The 25,199-nt window shown below is 40.5% G+C and overlaps 2 protein-coding genes across 5 annotated transcripts in view; both read left to right on the top strand.

Annotated features, from left to right (window-relative positions):
• Nucleotides 1-25,199, top strand: part of LOC149197491 (uncharacterized) — a 400,746-nt gene that overhangs the window by 151,042 nt on the left and 224,505 nt on the right. For all 4 annotated transcript variants that reach the window (XM_089405857.1, XM_089405856.1, XM_089405859.1 and 1 more), the window contains exon 7: nucleotides 13,394-13,412. In XM_089405857.1, coding sequence (XP_089261983.1) covers nucleotides 13,394-13,412 — 19 coding nt within the window. The remainder of the gene's footprint in view (nucleotides 1-13,393; nucleotides 13,413-25,199) is intronic.
• On the top strand, nucleotides 12,000-13,060 carry LOC149197493 (uncharacterized). The gene is made up of 2 exons (XM_089405861.1): nucleotides 12,000-12,293; nucleotides 12,416-13,060. Exons 1-2 carry the CDS (start codon nucleotides 12,166-12,168, stop codon nucleotides 12,900-12,902), a joined length of 615 nt encoding a protein of 204 aa, XP_089261987.1. The 5' UTR covers nucleotides 12,000-12,165; the 3' UTR covers nucleotides 12,903-13,060.

A 25,199-nucleotide genomic window follows, 5' to 3' on the forward strand; every position in this document is an offset into this window, starting at 1 on the left:
CATTGGTTAAGTTGTTGCGGTTGGTGGATGGGGAAAGATTGGCTATGGACTTCATTTATGAGGCTATGGATCAAGCAAAGGAGCAAATAAAGAGGGCATACAAGGATAAAGTGGCTAAGTATGGGCCCATTTGGGCAATCATTGATGAAAGATGGAACAATCAACTCCATCGCCCTATACATGCAGCTGGAGATACATCGACAGGCCACAACCTTCAGCAGTGCCTTAGGTACCTTTGGGAAGAACTTAGCAAAGATTGCAAGGGAAGTAGATGAGTTAGGTAAACAAAGATTTCAATTTTCAAATTCTTAATACTTATTTCGTTAAATCGTTTATAATTTGAAAGTTGGATATAATTTGTAATTTTGTTGAGCTAACTCATTACACTCCTATGTTTTTTGCAGCACAATGGTGGGAGGCTTTTGGTAGCCATTGTCCTGAATTGCAGAGGTTTGCAATTCATATTTTGAGTCAAACTTGCAATGCTACTGGGTGTGAGCGCAATTGGTCTGTCTTTGAGAGGATTCACACAAAGAAGAGAAACCGTTTGGATAAAAAACGGTTAAATGATCTAGTCTATGTCCAATACAACCTCTGGCTCAGACGCAACCAATTGCTGAACAAAAGACCTGATTCAGATCCCATTGTGTTGGAAGACATTGATCCAACATCAGATTGGGTAGTGGAGAGTCATCCAGCAGAGTTTGATTCTGATGAGGATCTTGATTTGGATTTACAGGTGGAGGCAACACTCGAACATAATGTTCAGTTGAATGCAGATCCTGATCCACTTGTACCAGCCTCAGGGCCAGCCCCAAGTCCTCCAGTTGCAGGCGCTTCTTCTGTGGAGCCACGACAGAAGCGCATATCTCGTCTATCTCAGCTTGCAGCTGCTGCACAGCTTGCTAGTGCTACCACTTCTACAGTTGCAGTTGGAGATGATGATGATGAGGAGCCATGGGGCCCCCTGTCTGACTCTGATGATGATCCAGAGATTGATCCACGTGATCTCGGCTCCTCCGGCAGTAGCCAGTGGTACTGGACCACTGGTCACAATTTACTTTTGTTGTAGAGGCCATTTCTAGCCTCCTTGGTTATGTGTTTTTTTTTTGATCTCTATATCATGATCATGTATGTATTGGACAGTGCACTGGGTGCCATTTTGATATGATGCATATATTCATGAGCCTACTTTGATCATATGTTGTTTTCTATCTATATTCTAATGATGTGTGTTTGGAAACATGAATGAAAATCTTTAAAATTATGTTTTTCTATAAAAAAATAAACATTTAATGTATTTTTTACAATGATCGAGTCATTGAAATCAAGCTGACCGAGTCAATACAGAGTCGGAGTCGGAGTTGGAGTCGACCCTCGGCCGAGTCGGTGTCGGAGTCGGAGTTTTAAAACATTGGTCTTTGGTGATAGTTTGTTGGAGAATGTCACTGAGATTGTCAGCTTCATTGAGCCCCTAGTGAAAGTCTTGAGATTGATGGATGGATCGAAACTTGCAATGGGATGTATTTATGAGGGCATGGGCAGGGCCAAAGAGGCCATCAAGACATTCTACAAGGGAGATGAATCTAAATATCTCTCTTTATCGCAAATTATTGATTCCAGGTGGGACAAGCAACTACATTTACCATAGCATGCGACATGAGCCTATCTCAATCCAAGCTTATTCTATAATGAGAGGTATAACGTTCAAAGAGATCCTGAGGTGATGAGAGGTGTCATGATATGCATTGAGAAGATGTTTCCATATCAAGATATTCAAGTCAAAATCAACATACAACAAGATATGTACAAGAAAGCATCTGGCATGTTTGGATTCTGCTCAAGCCAACGTCTCAAGGACAAGAAAATGTCTTGTAAGTGCAAATTGTTAGAACTTAGCTTGTAATTTTGCTAGTTCTCTTTTACATGTTTGGCGTTGCAAACTGATAATCTTTGTTGTTATTTTTTTTATAGCTCATTGGTGGATAGATTGTGGCACTGAGGCACCACAATTACAAGAATTGGCCATCAAAGTTTTGAGTTAACCCTGCAGCATGAGAGGTTGGAGAAGTTGGTTTTCATCTACTACAACCTTCGAATGCTTACAAAACAATTGGAGCCAAAGGATCTAGATCTGATTTTATTGGATAGTATTGATTTAGAGTTTGATTTGGTTGTGGAGAAGGAGTCCCTTGATTTGAGTTGGCTTGATGAAGAGATTGAGGATCTCTCTGGTTTGCCATCTCAAATGGAGACTCCAAATGCACTCGCCTCATAGTTGCTTTAGCCTTCCGATGTTGGCAGTAACTCCACGAGGGCTTATTGTAGGCGTAGTCGTGCATGAGTGATGAGACTCAAGATTGTTATGAGTCTGTGACTTATCATTTATGACATATGTATTTAAATTTTGACTTGCTGCCATTTTTTATTTTGATTATGGAATCGTGATTCCTTTTCTTATTTAGTTTCTAAATGTTAACTTGAATAAATTATGTTATACTTTCATAGCTATGAGATGATGTTATGAATTATTGCACATATTGTGGTTTTTATAGCTTATATGGATTGGAATTGTCATTAGTGTCTTTTTTGTGCCTAAAATTTACCATATTTTAAGTTTTTCTGTATTTTGCCAAGCCTTATACGAGTCTTATATGGGTCGTTCCCGAGTCTTATACTAGTTGCCGAGTCAATAGCCATATGAGTCTTATACGAGTATGAGTTGTGCAACATTGCGTCCAACGTTGCTCTGAGAACAAAATGAGACAATAGTTCCAAGATGTTATGGACACCGATTACATGGGATGGGAAGTCATTCTTGACTATCCTTTGCTACTCTCTTTTCTTGACATTCGAGATCTTCTAGTTCTAGTTCACTAATTCTTTTCCATAGAGGAGGTAGCGCTGGGTACAATGAGCAAGGAAAATTGGTCCAACACATGGAAGTGACTCAATTATTTGTGTTTTATTCTCTAGATGGAACCTAGCAATCACTAACTCTTCCTCTCTGACGATTTTTTCATCGTGTGTTTAGGAGAAATAATGTACAAATCCTGTTCCTTTCATGTAGAAAGTATAGAGTTCGAATTATTCTGCAGAGAAGTTCTTAGAATGATAAGCGTACTTGACATGAGTGAACACCTAGTACGGTCTCAATTAGAGCTTGATAACACCTCAAAGTGCACTCAATTTAAAGGATTTTTACTTCAGAATTTGCAGGTTTTATTTATGCTTTGGGTATATTCATTCATAGAATAATGAAGAAACTTACATTTTGTGTATACGTTTCAGGAGTGTATTCTTGATAATAATTGAAAACATCTGCACTAAGAGAACTTTCAGAGGGTACAAACATTTTCCTCAATAGCGCAAATATATATAAACATTGCGAAAAAAGGTTGCAATACCAAAAGTAGTGCATAACAATGGTTTGTACAAAAAGTGATAACAATATTGGTATCCTGTATATATCACAAAATAACCATAAACCAGGCCAAAAGCCCTAGAAAACTGCCAAAACACTGAACTCTGAGAACAACTGTGATCTGCAAGAGATAAAAACCCTATAGTAGCATGCATTGTAAAACGATAGTAAAAAATAGCAAGTCTAGGGAATGAGAGCTAACATCTGCAGAGAAAACACAAAGGCTAAGACCCCTGAATGTGATGAAAAGACTTCACTTTGATCATTTATCTGCTCCACTGTGACCCAAGGATCCTTTTCAAGATGAAGGCCATCCTTAGATAAGCAGTTTGCATCAAAGTTCCTTTCCCTTCACTATTCGGAGTCGAGGGACTAGGAAGAAGGATATTAGGACGCAATCCTTTGGATACCGGAATAGAGACGTGGTCCATAGAAGCAACTTCAAGAGAACCAAACATGAGGCCAGGGGCATATATGCCATAGAACAGGATGCTGAACCAAAACCTCCTGCCACATTAGTCCCCAAGGGCTGATACACCTTCTTTTGGATGGGAGGACACACAGTGACCATGCTGGTGACAACGACTGCACCAGAATGGAATACCCTCATAATGTTATGAATATAATTCATAACAAGTGAGATAAATAAAATTAATATAAATATTAAATAACCAAATACTGATTATGTTAAATAGTCATTAGTTAAGTGGAAAGGCATGTCTAAAAGACATGCCTAATCATGAAAGGCCACCTGCTTAGGTATAAAAGCAGGGCCTCATTGTAACTTTCATATCACTTGTACAATTTTTTATATATTAATAAATTATTATTTTAAATACCTCATGTATTTTTACATTCAAGCCTACAAGCTATCAGTTTTTATGCTTCAGTGGTATCAGAGCCATGGCGCACAATATAATGATGCGAGTCTTTGAATGTTGTTCACAACACAGTGTGCCATTATGTTCAAGTCTTGAATGCGTTGCGCAGTTTAGTAAAATTCAAGAAGCATTTCGGCGTTTAGAAAAATCATGTGCAGAAGCTACAACACGTTTTAAGGAAAGTTATGCAAAAATCGATAATGAGGAAGATGCAGAAGGTTCAGGCGATCTCCATGAAATCCCAGGTACAAACCAGTCTTTTCTTCTTCATGAGGAAACTAATGGTCTGAGATTTGAAGGTGGTGAGGGTGATGTGAGTATTTCTGCTATGGCTGTCTCCATTCAAAACATGGAATTGAAAGAGCCTGAATCTGGTCCAATTGATGTGGTGCCAGTTACTGACAACAAAGATGTGGTATCTAGTCCATTGCCTGATTCCACAACCACTACCATATCTGAGAATTTGGATAGCTTTGCAATTCTTCTTGATTTTGAGCCCAATTTAGTGGCCAGATCTCAATCTGCAAATTCATCTTCTCTTGTTGCATTTCACACTGAAAACAGATTCGTGTCTAATGTATCTGAAAGTGATGGGGTTGCTAGTACGCTATGCTCAGAAACCAGCTTGGATAGTCTGCTAAACTTTGGCAAGGCCACTATGGTCTCTGTTAGATTAATCAGTCTTCTACATACATTCCACGACAAACAATATCCATATACTACTAGCGATATCGATACCAGATCAAATTTTTATCACCGGGCATGGAAACATAGAACAAGATTAACACTAAATCCCTTCACAATTATTTCAATTCTAGTAAAACACACAAACAACAAATGATTGAGAAAGATTTGTACAGTCGTAGCAGTTTACACACAAAACTCTTCTCTGAATTCCAATTCCTCAAAAAGAAGAGTTTCTCAATCTGACCCAATTGCTTCTTTCAATGAAAGGCTGAAGAAAGAGAACAAATTATCAAGAGTATAGAGAAAGAAGCGCTAAATCCCGAAGAAACAGAACGATATATAAAGTTGGTGAAAGAACAATAGCACAAGGGTCTGCAGAAGCTCTGGAAATTTCTTTGGAATAGCAGCGGATCTTTCTAGTCTCACAATTTGATGATTGGGCAACTCCGCCTCCTGCGGCCTATCAATTTTCATTTCCATTGCAATTGAAGATGATGATGATGAATTTGATTCGATAAAAGAGGTCAGTATATAACATTTCTTCAACTAACTTCGATTCTGTGATCACCCACGATTATAATTTCCGTGGAAGAACAACGAAGGATTTTTTTATCATCGTCACTGTCTCCTGTTCGCGTTGCCGCTGTTCGTCCATCTACTTGTAAATTCTTTGAAGTCCCAACTGTTCCACCAACCATCTTTTTTGATATTGATATCATGCAACCCCTCGCTGAGGGTTTCGGTGCCATTTTGCGTAAAATTTTCTTTGGTGGCTGCTACAGGAATGAGATGGCCAGAATCGAGCGCATCAGGGAATCACCCATCCGACGTTCCCTGTCTCATTCCTGTCCATCGTCCACTCTATCCCCCACGTCTGCACCACTATCCTGCATTCTATTCATTGCCCCGACCAGACATTGGCCCAGCCGCAATACAGTTCCGTGGAAACCTTACCTGCAACCCCCGCCTCTGCAATTATCCAGCTGCCTTCCAATCGAACAACCTCCTGTCGTTGCAATTGGTGCCTCTGTCCCCATGGAGCCACGATGCCATGATTGGTAGACGTAGCAGGAGCCACGGTATTAACGCGTGGAAGAATGGGGAGTCACAGTCAAGGTCAACTGTCATGACCGCGATGCAATCGTTCAGCAGAGTGGAGTTAAATTAATTTAATCGAATACTATATACTATATAATTATAGTTATATATAATACATAAACATATAATATATAATTATATAGCAAATATATATGTAAATTATAATTTAATTAATTAATATATTTTAATTAATTAAATTAATATATATATATATATATATATTATTAAAAAAATATTATTATTTAAAAAAAACATTATTTAAAAAAAGCATTATTATAAAAAAAATATAAATGAAAAAAAAAATTCTAGGGAATATTACTGATGAGCTACATGACGAAACGATGACCAGATTGTATACATCGAGATGACAAACACTAAGTGAAGAAAATCGACAACACTAAAGCTTTAAGGACAAAGCTTTCGAAGGGAAGGGCTATGTTATGAATATAATTCATAACAAGTGAGATAAATAAAATTAATATAAATATTAAATAATCAAATATTGATTATGTTAAATAGTCATTAGTTAAGTGGACGTGACAGACAAAGGAAGGACCATCGGGAAAAAGAACCCATGAATCGCAAGTGCCCGAACAGAGACAAGGTGATTTGTCAGAGGCTGAATTGAGGATTCCACCGATTCGTGGAGAAAAGGAAGACCAAATATTTGGCCATGAATCCTGCTGACTAGAGATTTATGACTAAAATAATCAGCTTGTTGAATGGCTACATCCAAGCCAAGAGTCGAAGCCATTTCTAGGTCCTCGTTCAGCTTGACAAAGTGACTTTTCTTTTGTTTACCCTGAGAGAGTCCACCTTCTTTACCGACGGGCCATCCTCCGACCCAACCGAACCCGCCTTTCCAATGCACCTCGCCTCCAAACCCTGAAAAGGTGACCTGCCCTCCGGTGCTTGAGAGGTCAAACCCTTTAGAACATTGTTAGTAGAGGGTAACTCCAGAGAGATGAAAGGAAGGGAGAACCTCAAACAAACCCCAGGATTTAATAAACCGTCAACAAAGGCACGACCCTCTGAAGATATGACTGGAGCAATAGGGAATAAGGAACCAACACCAAAGTCCACAAGATTAGATGGAAATAAATGAGTCACCGGAGGAGGCATCGAACCATAACTCCAAGGGAAAGTATGAAAACCTTGGAAACCCTGAAAAACATAAGAGGCCAAGGAGAAAAGACTAGGGAACCGAGGCCCCAACGGAAGAAAAACCCTCGATACCACTAGACAAGATTGGGCTAGAGGAAAAATTCTCAGGGGAAGCCAACGAAACAGATTGCGGCAAATCGATCAAGCAATTGACGACTGCATAAGGAGGAGCGAAGCAAACGGGAGATAGATGGGCTTGAATTGCATGAGAATTTGAGAATGCCGAGGGATTGTTTGGAAAACCCCCTCCCCCGGGCATATTCAGGGCCAGTTCAACACCCAGTCAGACAAAGTGGATCCAACAAGGAGCCACTTGTGCAAATGAAAATGGTTGGACCAAACAAGACAAACACATAACTCAAGAGGGTGAGAGAACAGAGGTATCCAACGCAGAAAATGTGACAGACAAAGGAAGGACCATCGGGAAAAAGAACCTAAGAGCGAAATCCGGCATAAAATCAGAATAAAGTGCCGAACAAACCCCCAAAAATAGCGATGCGACGACCATGGTTGCTTGCAGGAACCCTAGCCCCCCCCATTTCTCAATCAACCCCCAACATCCAATCAAGTTTAATTGTGTACTAACCAACGACCTAAATTTTATAAAGCCAATCAAGTTAAATTCATTTTCAAGGAAAATAGATTAACACCTAAGTCGAGAGGAAGATTCATCATTGGGAATAGGGAGTTTTTGCCTGTGATATCCCTCATTACCCTTGCTTTGAGGACAAAGCAATTTTTAAAGGGATGGCAACGTTATAAACATAATTATAAATATAAATAATATTAAATTAATTAATTAAATGAAAATTCAAGGGGCATGTACCCTTTTACCTTGTGACCAGTGAATGCTATAAGTAAACTGTCACAAGGGTTATTGTATCATTCATTCAATTCTTATCAATCAATATATTTCATACAGAATAACTATCTTCGATTATAAACAAGAACTGTTTATGTTACAAAACACCTCTAAATATTCCATTTGCAAGAAGAGCTTGCCCAAGGCCATATTTTAAGCAACTAGCAACCAAGTTCAAAACGGATTAGCATGATACCACGGTCAACAATGGTATCATCAATAGTGACTTCACAAAACCTATTTTTTCTGTATTAGAAACATTTACGTTGACCAAGGTAGCAACTTGCACTACTCAACAGTGTTGCAAAACTTGTACTTGGTGATGATTCAAATATGTTAGTTTATTGTGCGGCAGAAAGTGTCTTGGGGGTAAACAATGATTATGTAGAATGAGGGAGAGGCACATGCATACCATAGACAGTTCTAGTTATTTGCAGAAGTAGATTTGTTGGAATTACTAGTGTAATTTGTACATATGGCCATGACTCATGTGTCATCAGTACTTGTAAATATGGCTAAGGTCATATTCTTTATTCTTTTTATTGTATCACTGGGTATGGTTATGGCTGACCTAACCAAACTTGATATGTAGGTTCAATAACTCTCTTGGGGTGTGTTTCCTTGGTTTTTGGGTCCATATCCGCTTCTTGAAGGGATGCCTCACTTGAGTTGTGTATAGAGACACAACTCAATCTCTCATTTGTATTATCTCATGAAGTTTTATAAGCCTAAGGGCACTTAATTTTGGTATTGTCTCTTGTGATTGACATCTTTCTCTTAGGTGCACTCATGTACTTCTGTTTTTCACAATGTTCCACCAAGTTTCCAGGATAGAGGGATGCAGGAGTGGGGAGATGCACATGGGGGAACATGTAGGAGCAACCCCAAATTTTAGGGAAATTTAGGGGGGATGGGGGGACGTTGAGTGTGTATATATATAGAAGTTAATGCATGGGCATTATAGGAGAAAAATGTAGTGCATAGTTTTTGTGTAGGTAAAGGAGACATGCGACAAGTAAGGAAAGAGTTTGCATGAGATGTTGGAATCATCAATAGTGCAGAGGAATGCAGCAAGATTGAAAACACAATAGGAAGTATGCATAATGAACATTCACAATAAGGAGTGCTCTAGGGAAGACAAGGGGTTGCAACTTGCAATGGACTTCGAACTGATGTGGACAGATTTGAAGAGTTCCAAAGGAAATTGAGGAACCAGATTGGACATAAAGAGATGCCGGAGGTAGATGAAGAGTTGAGAGAAGCTAATCAATTAGCCAAGAAAGGAATAAATAGGGTTTTGTCATTTGAATCAGGTTTGTGAGTACATGGCTAGTCTCGAGCAAGGTTCTTAGAGTTTGGGCATTAAGCTAGAGTAGAGCATCGAGGCACAAATTGTAATTTGTACACATATATTGAATTTTGTTAATGAGAATTAGTAGATCCCTTTCTGGAACTGTTGTTTACATTTTAACATCTCAAATGATCTTAATGAAAGTGCTTTCTACTATAGCTTCTTCAAACCAAGCTTACCATTCTAATATATTGTTTGTTATGTTCTTTATGCTTACTTTGTTTATTGCAGTGTTGTTAAAATCGCGATAAAATCGCGATTTTATCGGAAAATCGCGATTTTTATACCAAAAAATCGCGGACTTTTTTTTATAGCGATTTTTTCGGAAAAAATCGCGCGTTTTTGAAAAAATCGCAGAGGCACGGGGCAGCGGGCTTTTAATAGGCGAAAATCGATTTTTTTTATGTCATTTTGCTGTTTGCGCGCGGAGGAGGAGGAGAAGAGGTGAGGGAGAGGAGCTGGAGGGTTTCCGTCGAATTTGGGAGCGAATCCAAGTGGTTTTAGGAGAAATCCAAGACAAGATCACCAATTTGTCCATAAAAAAGGTATGTAGATTAATTTTTTTTTGTTTTGCTTCTATAAAAACTTTGTTTTTCATTGTTTTTAAAGAATTTTTTGTAATTTTTCATTGATTTGGGATGGGTAATTTGTTATGACTATGAGAACCAATTTTTTATTTTTATTTTCTCATTTTTTTTAAACATTGTTTATTTTTTTTGAATTTTCATTGTTTTTTGGCATTTGGTTGGGTAACTTGGGTTTAGAAATTGGGATTTTGGAAATAATTAACTTGTAATTTTGTAAATGCTAAATTGTAATTTGTATTATGTAATCCTAAATTCCTATTTCCTAATCCTTATTTTTCCATAGGTTTGCAAATTCAAAATTCAAAAACAAACATGCCAAGGAAATTGGATCCTTTCTGGGAATATGGTGACCCTAAAACTCCGAATGATAGACAAAACTTGTATTGCAAGTTGTGTGGAAAGGAAATATTCGGGGGGGTGTACAGGTTGAAGTTCCACCTTGCACAAATCCCTGGACATGATGTGGGGCCCTGTCTAAATACAACTGCTGAAATTATCCAAAAAGCCATGAGAGCATTGGGAGAATTAGAGCACACTAGAGAGGCCAAAGAAGAACTCAAAAGGCAACTAAAAAGGTCAGTTGAAGGAAGTGGGCCAAGTGGCACTGGTTCTACTGCAGCGTCAGTCAATCCGGTAGCTGCATCATCATATTTTGTTCCTCGAACCACACCTGGTTCACAACCAACTATTGGTTCAATGCTAAAAAGAACTGAAAAAGAACAAGCTGACAAGTTGATGACGAAATTTCTCCTCTGGAGTGATATTCCTTTCAGCATTATAAGGAATAATCCATTTTTCCAACCTACTGTTGATGCTATTGCCAGTGTTGGCCCGGGGTACAAAATCCCTTCTCTTCATGATTTCAGAGGCTGGCTTCTTCAAGATGAAAAGCGTGACTGCACCCAAAGATTGGAGGATTTTAGGGCATCATGGGCACAAACAGGATGCACTGTTATGTCAGATGGTTGGACTGACCAAAAGGGGAGAACCCTTATAAACTTCTTGGTTAGTTGTCCCAAGGGGACTATGTTTATCAAATCTATTGATGCAACTCATCAAATCAAAGATGCAAGAACTTTATGTGATTTGCTGGATGTGTTTATTTTGGAGGTGGGTGCAGAAAATGTTGTCCAAGTCATAACGGACAATGCTGCAAATTATGTTGCTGCTGGTAGAATGCTTATGGACAGGCATCCTACTTTATTTTGGACACCTTGTGCTGCCCATTGTATTGATTTGATGTTAGAGGACATAGGGAAAATTCCCTTTGTCAAAGAGGTTGTTGACTCATCAAAAAGCATCACAAAATTTATTTACAACCACACATCTGTGCTTAGCTTGATGAGAAAATGCACCAACAACAAAGAGTTGGTGCGCCCCGCCATTACACGGTTTGCGACGAGTTTCATATCTCTTCAATCCCTCTTGAATTCTATGTGGGATTTGAAGAGAATGTTTCTTTCAGAGAAGTGGCGTGCTTCGCCAATGAGCCGCAAACCAGAAGGAGAAGCCGTGTGCAGACTAGTTTCATACCAGGAAGACTTCTGGGCGGGAGTGCAGGAGGTGTGCGCTGTTACTGAACCTTTGGTAAAGGTTCTTCGGTTGGTTGATGGTGAGAAGCCCGCAACGGGCTATTTGTATGAAGCCATGGACAGGGCCAAAGAAGCCATTCGGTCCTACTATGATGATAAGGGAGATGATGGGTTTCAGAGACAACTCCTTCTATGGGCAGTCATTGATGAGCGATGGAACAACACACTCCATCGTCCCATTCATGCTGCTGGGCTTTTCCTGAACCCTGCATTTTCTTATGCATGTGTGTTTAATTTTGATGTTGAGGTCGTGGAAGGATTATTAACCTGTGTCCAGAAGATGGTGAGAACTCCAGAAGAACGTATGGAGGTCTCTAGACAAATTGAGCAATATAAGTTGTCAGGTGGCACATTTGGCTTTGAGATGGCTGTCATTGATAGGACGATTAAAATGCCAGGTATTTTTTAGTTTGTACTTTGTAACTTTGTTTCAAATTTCATTGTCTCTTCAAATTCCATTTTTTTCTTATGTTTATTTAAAATTTTATTTGTAATTTTGTTGTAGACGCATGGTGGAAGATGTATGGTGTCAGAGTACCCCTTTTGCAAAAGCTTGCCGTACGCATCCTCAGCCAAACATGCAGCTCCTCGGGATGTGAGCGCAATTGGAGTGTATTTGAAAAAATACACAACAAGAAGCGCAATAGGTTAACACTTAACATTTAAAATATTGCAAATTTCCAAATAAATTTTTGAATTCATTAAAGTTTTAAACAATATTTTTTTTATAATATTAATTATTAATTATTATTTCATGAACTTTGTACAGGTTGGAGTCCCATAGACTTAATGACATGGTCTATGTCTACTACAATCTTCGATTGTGGGTGAGACAACTAGAGAAGACACCTGATACGGAAGCCATCTCATTGGATGGGATTGACACCACTGCTGAATGGAGGGTTGAGACCGAGAGGCCTCTCATGGATGCCACTGAGGATTGGTTAGTGCAGGATGAGGGGGAGGAGGAGGAGGAGGAGGAGCAGGAGCAGGAGCAGGAGCAAGAGGAGGAGCAGGTGGAGGAGGAGGAGCAGGAGGAGGAGGTGACACCGCCTACCCGGGCTACCACTACCACCAGTAGAGGACGTGGTCTCCGTCCACCTCAGCCTCCTGTAGCTGCTACTACTAGTTCTTCAGCTTCTAGAGCACGTCAGACTCCACTGCCATTTCCACCAGCACAGGCACCAGCTTCTACATCTAGAGGGAAAGAGAAAGTTGTGCCATTTTCTCGCAAGAGGGGCAGAGGAAATCAATAGGATTAGACTTTCATTTTATTGTATATGACATTATGACATGATGAGATACATTATCATATTTTTTGTTGATATTTTGAGGCTGAGTTGGGACTCAGGACTTACTATTCAGGACATGATTCAATGTTATGTGTGATTTTAGCGCTAGAAATGATATTAAACATCTTATATATTAGTTTTTTTATCATATTTATGTGTCAATGTATTTATTTTATGTTGTAGATGGTTTAGATATTAAAAAAATTGAAAAAAAATGAAAAAAAATGAATATTTTTGTGCCAAACGCTTTTTTCCCGCTTTTAACGATTTTTTCCGCCTTTTTCCCGGCGCCGATTAAATCCCGCTCGCGCTTTGTGCAACATTATTCTATGGTTGTCTACTGTTTTGTTGTTTTTAGATGTGTCATTTTAGGAATTACAACATAATTATTTTGTTTTCAGAATGCATTATTCTTGAGTGCTGAAGTTTTGTTTTTGTGTGTGAATATTTTGCAGGTGGTTTTCGACCATCGTGGTGAGCTACAAGACAACTTATTTGTATCTATTCTTACTCTATTCTTTTGATGCATGCATTTCCTTTCATCTATTTTTAAAATCCATATTAACTTCAACCATTTTCAATAAATGTGTAGGCCTCTTTCCAAATTGCCTCTTGAGATGTCCCTTTGACATGAATTTATCTCATTGTACCATGACATCAGATGAAGAATGTGTTTTTATTCCAATTAATACAAGATTGATGCATGAAGTTGTCTTTTGTTGTATCTTCTTCCTTTATTGTTTTGTTCTCAAGTTCCGTTTGTATTATTTACCACAGCTAGTCTCATGTACTAGCTAGTCTCATGTACTTGCAATTACTTGGAAATTCACATTAGAGGCTTAGCATACTAGTTGCAGGAGTTAGGATGTCATATGTTGGCATGCATTGTTGGCTTTGTGATCTTCCCTTTTGTTGACTAGATGGATCTCAACCTAAAGTGAACAGATCAGGAAGATTGCCTTATGGACCAAACCACACTGCTTTAGTTCCAACCAGTTAAACTATGGAGTGCCCTATTATATGTATATATAAAGGTGCCTTGGCCAACCTATCTGTCCCTTTTTGTAGGAGTATCCTATATAGATCCTAGGTGTTACAACTCCTATGATATTGTCAAATTCATGACTATTTCCATGGTTGATTAAGCAAAACAATTAGTGCCCTGCTAAGGCCATAATATCAATATTCTCATTCCATGACTCCATATAAGTTGTAAAATGTCAGCTCAAAAAAATATTAATTTAATGGAGGCATGATTTTATATATTCATTCTTATCCTACCTTACATAGAAATGTTTTTAAATAGTCACAAAGCTTGCTTTCCCAATGGGCCAAATTTCTTGCACATGTCACTTCCTCATATGCTTTAACCTAGAGATTTACAACAGGTATTTTGGGGTGTGAAAATTTCCAGGCCTAGGTGTTTTTTTTAATTGTGTTTTATGGGCACTGGGTGACCGCTACATCCACGAGAAAATCCGGGCAGATCAATCCGAAGGGATCTAATCCCACCGGCCAAATTAGCAGGGCCTAACCCCAAGCGTGTCGACGAGAATTGACCCCATGACCCCCTGATTGCCGAGGTACTTTGCAACAGGCACTATAACAGCTGAGCTAACCCTTGGGGCTACCAAGCCTAGGTGTTTAAAGTCCTTATGATCTCAATTCACCAAGTAATTGTTGAATCTTAATCAATGCAGAAATAAATTTCAGACCATAACATCAATCACAAAATAGCTGGAAATTAAATAGTAGAAGCATAAAAATTATTTTTTCATAGACAGATAATTACTCCTTCAAATCAACTTTTCATTCTTTTTGAAAAACTTACAAGAAAACCTCCACAAGCTACCCAGAAAACAGCACTGCACGATTACTGAAATCACCCTGAACTAAGCTTGCATGGCATTCAAGAGATACAGCCTGTTGGAAAAATTCAGAAACAACAGAAAACTGCTGTACAGCCTGCTAGACAACTTGTGCTGCTGTTAAAATTTCCAAGCCTAGGTGACTAAAGTCCTTATGATCTCAATGTAATTGTTGAATTTAATTAATGCAGAAATAAATTTCAGACCATAGCATCAATCACAAAATAGCTGGAAAAATTTTCATTCATTTGAAAAACTTACGAGGAAACCTCCAAAAGCTGCGCAAAAAAATAGCACTGCATGGTTACTGAAATTACGCTTAATTCAGCTTGCATGGCATGCTTGAGAGGTACATTCTGTTGGAAAAAACCAGAAACAGTAGAAAATTACTGTACATCTTGCTGGATAGCTTGTACGACTTGTCTGGACTGTGCTGTATGGAACTGTACGAGAACTGTACAGACTACTGCTTGGCTTTACCTTTGCATGAATTCCTGCTCAGTGTTGAAATTTCTAACTCTGACACATCAAAAAGCCCCACTGCATTATCTGGTTTAATTTCTCCTACTTGTTCATTCCATTAACAAGTTATTTATAAATATAAAAACTAAAATAAACACAAATGCAACCTTAACTCATATACAGATCAGCAACTGAAATACTGAGACAAACACACAAGGGACACCGTTAGTTTTGGACAATCTTTCTCGGGAAAACCCAATTCGGGAAAACTGGTGCAACAGTTATGAGGGTTTTATTATTATGCAGATTCTTGAGTACAACTAGGGTGCTAGAAATAGCTCACCCAACAGAGATTGTTACACGACAGTGATACCTCTTCTCGGAGACAGATATTCAGCCTCTCGGCTCTAGTCTGCCCCACGAAATCCTTCCGGCGCTTCCTCTTGGCCTTGCATCAGCTGTGCTAGGTTCAACGTAGCTCCTGAAGCCTTTGCGTCAGCCTCCTGTCTCTATGCATCAGCTCTTGGCCTCTTTGCGTCACCCATGTAGGCCTCTCTGCCTCTGCGCAGTCCCTAGTTGCCTCTGCGTAGCTCTAGCTGCCTCTGCGTCAACCTCTTCGGTCTTTGCGCTGACCCTTTGGCACTATCCCTGCCTCTCTGCTACGTACTCACTGCCCTCGCCGCAACATACCACTAGCTCGAATTTTCTCAGCAAGCCCCGCTCCAGAAAATCGAACTTACTGATCAGTGTGGTGTATCTCCAACTGACCCTCAAGCCTCCTCTTATACTTTTCCTGTTGAGTCTTCAATGACCGAGATTAAGTCTCTAATCAATGACTAAGATTAGATTTGGCTTGATCCATGTCATTTAGAACATTCTCACCTAGTTTTATATTAATACCCATTAATATTTTAATTTTCCTAAGTTTAGACTTAGGAACCCCATCAAAAATATTAATTATTTTAATATCTCTCCAATCGGGTGGAATTTCCCCAAACCATTTCCGGGTCTTGGAGATCTTATGTGCCTTAGCCTTTCCACCAATTTTCATGGCTAGAGCACATTCGATGCTACCACAAATCAACACTCTGTTTCTCTATCAGTGGCTCCACTTCTCAATTGGTTAAGTGTGAGTGGAATCCTCTACCTTGACTTGTCTTTATAGCTTTAGCTGAGACCAAAACTTTAATCTATTTTTGAGTTTACTCCCATTCTAAGTTAGGCATGCATGAGATACACTTTTTTAGACTTCTAAATACAAGACTTTCACTTCTTGACTAAGTGAATTACAAGATAGAATTTTTTTTTCAAAAATATCATTTTGTTTTAAAAATATGTCGAACTACTTCTTTTATCTTCACATTGAACCCGTGTAGAAGTTCTTGTCCAATCGAAGTTTGTATTTGAATTTTGCACCAATCAAGTCTTTCATGATAGGTTGAATCATATCGACATTAGATACCACGTCATCAGAGATTTGTGCAACGTAGATTAGTTCAGCTATAGATTGTTCCCACAAATCAACAGACTGCTGATACTCTCACAAAGACCTTGGGTAAGGCAAAGTTTGTGTACTTTAGGGATAAGATGGGAGTAGTGCAGAATACCTTCCTCGCTAAGAGGGAGTGTTAGTTTTTGGTAGCAGTGGACATGTTTTCTAGTCTCTATGGTGTCTATGAGGCTAAGGAACACATTTTCTCCAATACCTAGAAAAGGTTTCGCAATGAATGTCTTATTTAGATTAATTAGCCAATTATTAATTATTTTCCTAAGTCAAACTTAGGAAAAATGGTTGATTAAATCAAATTAATTGAGGCAAATCAATTTTGCTCTAGAGACTTTCAGAAAAGTCACTAATGGGGTCAAGGTGATCTTAACTATCGATTGTGATTAGGACATGGCTATTGGTTTCTCCACGAGAGATTATAAGAGCAAGTTTACGAGGCTTTGGAGAACATAACAAAGGCACTCAGTGATGCGATTTGCGGTGATAACAAGGACGCAGATGGGGACACTAGCAACATGGTTTCAGCAGAGAGATTGAGGAGAGAATTTTTGGAGAAATTCTCCACAGTGATTCCAGCATTCCAGTGAAAGGAAGGGATGCCGAATTTATTTGCGCAGAGGCTGTACTAGGCATTGTGAATTAGCCAGTGCGTAGAGACAGGCAGCAGATCAATTTCTAGTTGCCGCAGACAAGTGCTGGAGGAAGTGCGAGTTGTTTAGTCAAGTTGCATGCGGCAGGTGTTGCAGGAATGATTTTCCAATGGCAATGCAAGTTCCAATTTGGGTTGTGTTACCCACCATTTTGTGGGTATCCCTAGGAGATTTTTTTTCTCCAAGATGGTCCTCAACCAGCAGCCAACGACCCCTTGCAGCAACTAGCTAGCTCATTGTGCCATTTTCTTTGCCACTTGAGCTAGCCATGTGGTCCCTCGCCCATCTGCGATGATCGTATGTTTGAAAGTGGGCCTCCCGAATCTAAAGGAATGCCTTGTCATTTGGAAATTGAGAATTGTAGTTTGTTTATCATGGATGCTTTTGGGCATGGATTAATGGAGAGATTCAACGGAAAGAATGGGCTAGGTATGTGCTTTTGTCCCCTAGACCCCTTTTAGGAATTAACCTTGGGTTCTAGTCCCCTGTGATCTCTTTTATTGACTATTTGGTTCTAAGGATGGTATTTCATGGGAAACCCCGATTTTGGTTGCGTGGTCCCGCTCCCTTATCTGCTTACATTACCCTCTATCCATCCATTTTTACCCCATTCATCATTTCTCTCACCTGGGTCCACATTCCTCCATTGGGTACACATAAGGTTAACATGCCCCTTGCCCCTGACCACACGTTGGGTCATGGCCTGGAATGAAGCCCGAAGGTTGATGTAGCTAAAAAGAAAGATAAAAGCATATAGGGCCACATTCAACAGGAAAAATGTACCACAAAGTGCAAAAGATGGTCGGGACAAACATATTTAGCACTTGGGCAAAAGTGTTAAAATTGGCAACTAGGGCCAAACTCAATGTGGGTCTACTTATTTATGGCAGCTGTTATTTTTCTTGGATTCCTCTCATCGAGAGGTGTAGGATTGATCTAAAAATCATCCGATTCCGACATGTATTCATGGAGATATGAATTTATTTGTGTTATGGAACAATTCGTCAAGGTTAGCGAGCAACCAAATTGCCCCCACTTGTGCTCAACGTTTTAGTATAAATAGAGGTGCCTTGCAAGTCATTTTAGACACACCTCTTGTGATCTCTTCCTCTACACTTGTCTTTGGGTTTTGGTGGGAGGAGAGATCCTACGAGTATACGTTGCCCTAAGAAGAAGATGATCTAGCTCTACGCTGTCATCGAAAAGCTTATACGATGCCATAGAGAAGCTTAACGCCGGTATGGAGAAGCCCTAACCGCTAGCCTAATGATGCCCTAACTAATACGTAGTCATGAAGGCAACAAGCCGCAGTCCTATTGGGAGGACTATAGTCTTAACCAAGCCACAGTCCTATTGGGAGGACTATAGTCTTAACCTAGCCGCAAAGAATGAAAGGATTTGGCCGCAGTCCTAAGGGATCTCTAGCAGTCAAAGAGAGCTACCATACGCTGCCTAAAAGGTTCCTCATCCACAGTCTAAACACTCAGTCTAATCCGCATTTTTAGAGAGGCATCTAATTGCCCTAGCGGCAGTGAAAGGTGAAGGTTACAACCACCGAAATAAAGGTCTCTAGTAGTTGTCATTTGTGCTTCAAACCACAGTCAAAGTAGGGCCAATACTGCCCTAGTCTCAGCCCTCAAGGAAGCCATCTTGGCTGCAGTTGGAGAAGACCCTATCAGCGAAATGATGAAGTTAAAGAGGTCCCCTTAGACGCTGTAAGGAAAGTCAGATCACTATGTCACATTGCTGTAAATGATAGTGTGGCGGATTTGAGATGTGTTCTGGGCATGACTGTGCAGCAATAAGGATGTTTCGAAGACATTCTCTTCAGCATTGCTATGTGCTAGGCCGCAGGCCATAGCACCATAACTAGGACTACCTTGGGGCTGATGTCTTAGTTTGAAGACAACATGATGATGAATGCTGCAACATAATGAGGTGCATCATGATGTAATGAGGTGCAACATGATGTAATAAGGTGCCGCATGATGTAATGAGGTGCAGCATGATGTGATGGATGCAACAACATGAATGGGTGCAACAACATGATGTATTGCGGCAACATGGTGATGATGGACATGGTGTGATGGTGCAGCATAGTGATGATGGACATGGTGTGATGGTGCAACATTGTGCAACACATTGATGATGCACAATGATGATGGGTGCAGCATGGTGCAGCACATCGATGATGGGTGCAGCATGGTGCAACACAGTGATAGGTACAGCATGGTGCAACACAGTGATAGGTACAGCATGGTGATGGAATCACCTGAGTTCAGATCTGCTACCTCATGTGTCATCTTTTTAGAGAAGATCTTTGCTTTTATTTTGTCAAGTCAAAATGTTGACTTCTGATGTATATGTATTATCTCTCTTTCTCTGCTAAGCTATTGAAGAACATAAGAAGAATTGATCAAGGGTTTCCCCACATTGGGGTTTGTCCCTGGCTGGCGCCACATCTTGTGTCCTCTTGTCTTGGCTTGTCTTCTGCGATTTATGGTTATGTTCTATCTGCATTTTACTATCATGCTAAATGTGATTGCTAATCTGGAATTGATATTGAGCTAATATGGAAAATTGAAGTAAATTTGCTCTAAGCATGGAACATACCTAAAATTAACATGGTATAAGAGTTGAGGTGAAGACAAAGCCCAAGCAAGAGTGAAAGAGCAATCACTGAAGACAGTTGGAAAGGACAAAAAGGCTCAATGGGTTCCTCATCCCTCTTCAAATTCACCAAGGGTGAAGTCGAATCAAAGAAGATTATCAGAGTGGCGCAGCAGAAGCATCTGATGGCCTACCTAAAGATCACTTCAATGGGATGTCCAGATCTAAGGATGGAAGGAAAGGCAGATGCTTTGCTTGCAACGAGTTTGGCCATTATGCGAAGGAGTGTCCGAATAGAAGGGACACATCACTTGATGATGATAACAATCATTCCAGGGGCATCTTCAATGATCAGAGGAATGACAGGTGCAATGGCAAAGGAAAAGGGACCGCAGGTCATCAAGGAAATGGCCAACTCTTCAAAGAAAGCAAGGAACTCTAGGTATGAAGAATCAAATGTTGTTTCTAATAAGCTAAAGGAGTATTATCTTATATTGGCCCTCTCTACTACTTCTCCTCCAGACTCTTTGGGAATTTGGCTTATTGATAGTAGTGCTTCAAGGCACTTCATCAGATAGAAGGAAGCTCTCTCTAATATGATAGAGAAGGAAACAATTGTGGAGATTATACTTGGAGTCAATGCCACCTATCTCAGAAAGGGTGTAGGGAATGTTACCCCTCAATTGAATGAGGGTAGCACGATTCATTTACAAGAAGTTCTTTATGTACGTGATCTCAAGAAGAACCTGGTGTCCTTTTCATAATGGAAGTCAAAGGTTTCAAGGTGACATTCATAGATGGAAAGGTACATGTTTGAAAATGGAATTTTCAAGATACTTTTACTCATGGGTTCAAGGTTGGAAATTTGTATCAAGTTGCAGGAAGTCCATTGGGGACCATGTCATGTGACACACCTCTTCTATGGCACCAAAGTTTTTCATTGTAAGGCCCTATCCGATGTGAATCAGATGGTGACAGGGATGCCTGAATTCAAAGAAGGAGCATGGAGGTACATGTCTGAGATGTACTGAAGGAAAACTTACAAGGGGACCATTCTCCTCATGTAGCAAGTCCATAGATTTGGAACAACCCGAGGTGTTTAAGATTCATGATCGGGAATCTCATGTATGTAGGTTGAAGAAAGCTCTCTATGATTTAGAGCAAACACCCCGGGCTTGATATGAGAGGATTGATAGCTAGCTGGTGAAGCTGAGATTCACTAGGAGTGAAGCCGATCCAAACCATTGCTTTAAGATTGTTGATGATAGGCCTCTCATACTGGTACCTTATGTGGACGATCTCTTTCTGGTAGGTACAGACCCTTTCATTTACAAAAGTAAGAGGGAGTTGGATCCCAGATTTGGAATGGTCAACTGCAAGCCTGTGACTACCTCGATGAAGCCTAACTTTAAGAAGTTATGCGGTAGTGATGCCGAACCTGAGGAAATGCCTCTGAGTTTCATAAACTCATACTAGCATTGATGTTCTTGGTGAACTCCCGTCTGGATATATGTTTTGCAGTTAGCATGTTGAGCTCATATATGGTTGAGCCTCACTGGATTGGTGCAAAGAATCTTTTGATATATCTTAAGGGCACAATCTCCAATCTCTCATGGATTGAGATACATTGCTGGGAATGTGAAGCTGCATGATTATTCTGATGCTGATTAGGCAGACAGTGTGGAGGATCGTAGGAGCACTTCTGGGTGTTGGTTCCCTTTGGGTTCTACTTTGATATCCTTGATGAGTAGGAAGCAGAAGTCGGTTGCTTTGAGCACTGCTGAGGCCGAATACATAGTTATGAGTATGACCTCGTGTGAAGATGTTTGGTTGTGGAATCTCTTCTGTGAGTTGGTTGGACACGTGCTGAATACCATCATGATCTTCTATGACAACTAGAGGGGGGATTCGTTTGTTTAGGAATCCCGTGTTCTATGTCGCTCCAAGCATATAGACATCAGGTACCACTTTATTTGGGATATGGTACATCGAGGAGCAAGAAGGCTTCATCGTATTGGGACCGATGTGCAGGTCGCCGATATTCTGTCGAAGCCCCTGGGAAAGGTCTAATTCTTGACTTTCCGAGAACGACTAGGAGTCGTGGAGAGACTTTCTCCTAAGGGTCTTGTATGATATGGACATTGAGCTTTGGGAGCTCCGGGGGGCTTGGGAGTACATCTTGGAGCGATGAGCAACCATAGGGTGAGTAGCCTTCCCCTAGTGGTCTGCTATGTAGGCAAGATGAGTGGTTCATCCCTCTCTTGCTGAGACGTAGTCATAGGGTGAGTGGTTCAGCCTTCCCCTAGTGATTTGTTGTGTACAGGGTGAGTGGTTCAGCCTTCCCCTGGGATACCCCTGGCGACATGTAGGCAAGATGAGTGGTTCATCCTTCTCCTGCTGAGACATCCTACCCATGCAGTCTGGGACTCATGGGAAGTACCTCTCATTTGGCCAATGAGTAGGGAAATGAGGATAGGGACCATAGTAGTACCGATGGACGCATCGTGTTACTATCGTACTCCCTATGCTAGGATGATATTGATCTGGGATCAATTGGAACTGACTTCGGGTCAGTAAGAGTGATATAACTCACTCTCTTTTGGAACTAATTTTAGATCAGTAAGAGTGGTATGATACACTCTCTTTATTTGGAACAAATTTCGGATCAGTAAGAGTGGTTTGAGACACTCTCTATTTGGAGCTGACTACGGGTCAGTAAGAGTGGTATGAGACACTCTCTTTATATGGGACTGACTTCGGGTCAATAGAGGATGGTATGATACATTCTCGATCACTTCTTCTTCTTCATAGTTCAGCAGAGCAGAGTAGTGCAGGGCACTGATGGCAGAGATAGTACAGTTTGGCAGATGGATTAGCAGATGGAGTTCTCCCTAGTTGAGAGGGAGTGTTAAACTTGGCAACTAGGGCCAAATTCCATGTGGGTCTACTTATTAATGGCAATTGATAATTTTCTTGGATTCCTCTCGTCGAGAGGTGTAGGATTGATCTAAAGATCATATGATTCCGACATGTATTCATGGAGATATGAATTTATTTGTGTTATGGGACAATTTGTCAAGGTCAGCCAACAACCAAATTTCCCCCACTTGTGCTCAACGTTTTAGCATAAATAGAGGTGCCTTGCAAGTCATTTTAGACACACCTCTTTTGATCTCTTCCTCTCCACTTGTATTTGGGTTTTGGTGGGAGGAGAGATCCTAAGAGTATACGCTGCCCTAAGAGAAGATTCCCTAGCTCTACGCCTGCCATAGAGAAGCTTAACACTGGTATGGAGAATCCCTAACCACTGGCCTAATGATGCCCTAACTAATACGCAGTCATGTAGGCAACAAGCCCTAGCCGCAGTCCTATTGGGAGGACTATAGTCTTAACTTAGCCACAAAGAATGAAAGGATTTGGCTGCAGTCCTAAGGGATCTCTAGCAGTCAAAGAGAGCTACCATACGCTGCCTAAAAGGTTCCTCATCCACAGTCTAAACACTCAGTCTAATCCGCAGTTTCAGAGAGGCATCTAACTGCCCTAGCCACAGTGAAAGGTGAAGGTTACAGCCACCGAAATAAAGGTCTCTAGCAGCTGTCATTTGTGCTTCAAACCGTAGTCAAAGTAGGGCCAATACTGCCCTAGTCTCAGCCCTCAAGGAGGCCATCTTGGCCGCAGTTGGAGAGGACCCTATCAGCCAAATGATTAAGTTAAACAGGTCCACATGGAACCCTTAGACGCTGTAAGGAAAGTCAGATCACTATGTCACATTGCTGTAGATGACAGCGTGGCACATTTGAGATCTGTTCTGGGCATGATTGTGCAGCAATAAGGATGTTGCGAAGACATTCTCTTCAGCATTGCTATGTGCTAGGCTGCAAGCCATAACACCATAGCTAGGACTACCTTGGGGCTGATGTTAGTTTGAAGACAGCGTGATGATGAATGCTGCAACATAATGAGGTGCAACATGATGTAATGAGGTGCAACATGATGTGATGGATGCGACAACATGAATGGGTGCAACAACATGTTTTGCAGCAACATGGTGATGATGGACATGGTGTGATGGTGCAGCACAATGATGATGGACATGGTGTGATGGTGCAGCACAGTGATGATGGACATGGTGTGATGGTGCAGCACATTGATGATGCACAGTGATGATGGGTGCAACATATTGATGATGCGCAGTGATGATGGGTGCAACATGGTGCAACACAACGATAGGTACAACATGGTGATGGAAGCACCTGAGTTCAGATCTGCTACCTCATGTGTCATCTCTGCTCTTATTTTGTCAAGTCAAAATTTTGACTTCTGATGTATATGTACTATCTCTCTCTCTCTGCTGAACTATTGAAGAACATAAGAAGAATTGATCAAGGGTTTCCTCACATTGGGGTTTGTCCCTGGCTAGCGCCACATCTTGTGTCCTCTTGTCTTGGCTTGTCTTTTGCGATTAATGTTTATGTTCTATCTGCATTTTACTATCATGCTAAATGTGGTTGCTAATGTGGAATTGATATTGAGCTAATATGGAAAATTGAAGTAAATTTGCTCTAAGCATAGAGCATACCTAAAATTAACAAAAAGCCAATACATGAGCTCTACCCGATCATCATGGCCATCACCTTGGTTCCTACGTGTTCTATGATCCTTCTTCATCTTATAGGAACCCATGATTGTCCCAACCCCTGGTGGGCGATGAACTGCCCCACCTTAAAAGGGGGAATTCACCGCTATATCTTATACATCATGGTCTGACCCCTTCAGCCCTGAGCAATTAATCAAAGAAAATCATGAAAAGGCAAAAGGCATATAAGGAAGGGTTGAAAAATCAAGGCCGAGGCACCTTATGTACCACAATTGCTCCCTCCTACACATTATAAACCCAAGTGTGGGCTTCCCTCTTATTAGCTACCCTTGTACTCCAACATGTGACCCAGGGCTGCCCCTTCTCATTTCCTACTCCATTCATCTATCTGTCACATGCCACCACCTCTTGAAGGGTGCACCTTGACCATATTATCCCCTTTAGAAGTAGAAACCACCTAATAGGATTATTGGTTAACCCCATTTGGAGTTTAGAAGACATTGGCACATCCCGAAGCCCATTATGGAAAGGCAAGCCATTATGAAGTCCCACTTGTGGTCCATGATT

This window comes from Pinus tabuliformis, chromosome 2_2 (genome assembly GCF_031772625.1).
Source record: "Pinus tabuliformis cultivar Carrire ecotype Pingquan chromosome 2_2, CPIR1, whole genome shotgun sequence".
NCBI classification, from domain to species: domain Eukaryota; kingdom Viridiplantae; phylum Streptophyta; class Pinopsida; order Pinales; family Pinaceae; genus Pinus; species Pinus tabuliformis.

What these genes read in the sequence shown, in the direction of transcription:
- LOC149197493 (XM_089405861.1), top strand. Translation starts at nt 12,166, where the DNA reads ATGTATGGTGTCAGAGTACCCCTTTTGCAAAAGCTTGCCGTACGCATC. An exon ending in CACAACAAGAAGCGCAATAG is followed by an intron (nt 12,294 to 12,415) that starts GTTAACACTTAA and finishes AACTTTGTACAG; the next exon opens with GTTGGAGTCCCATAGACTTA.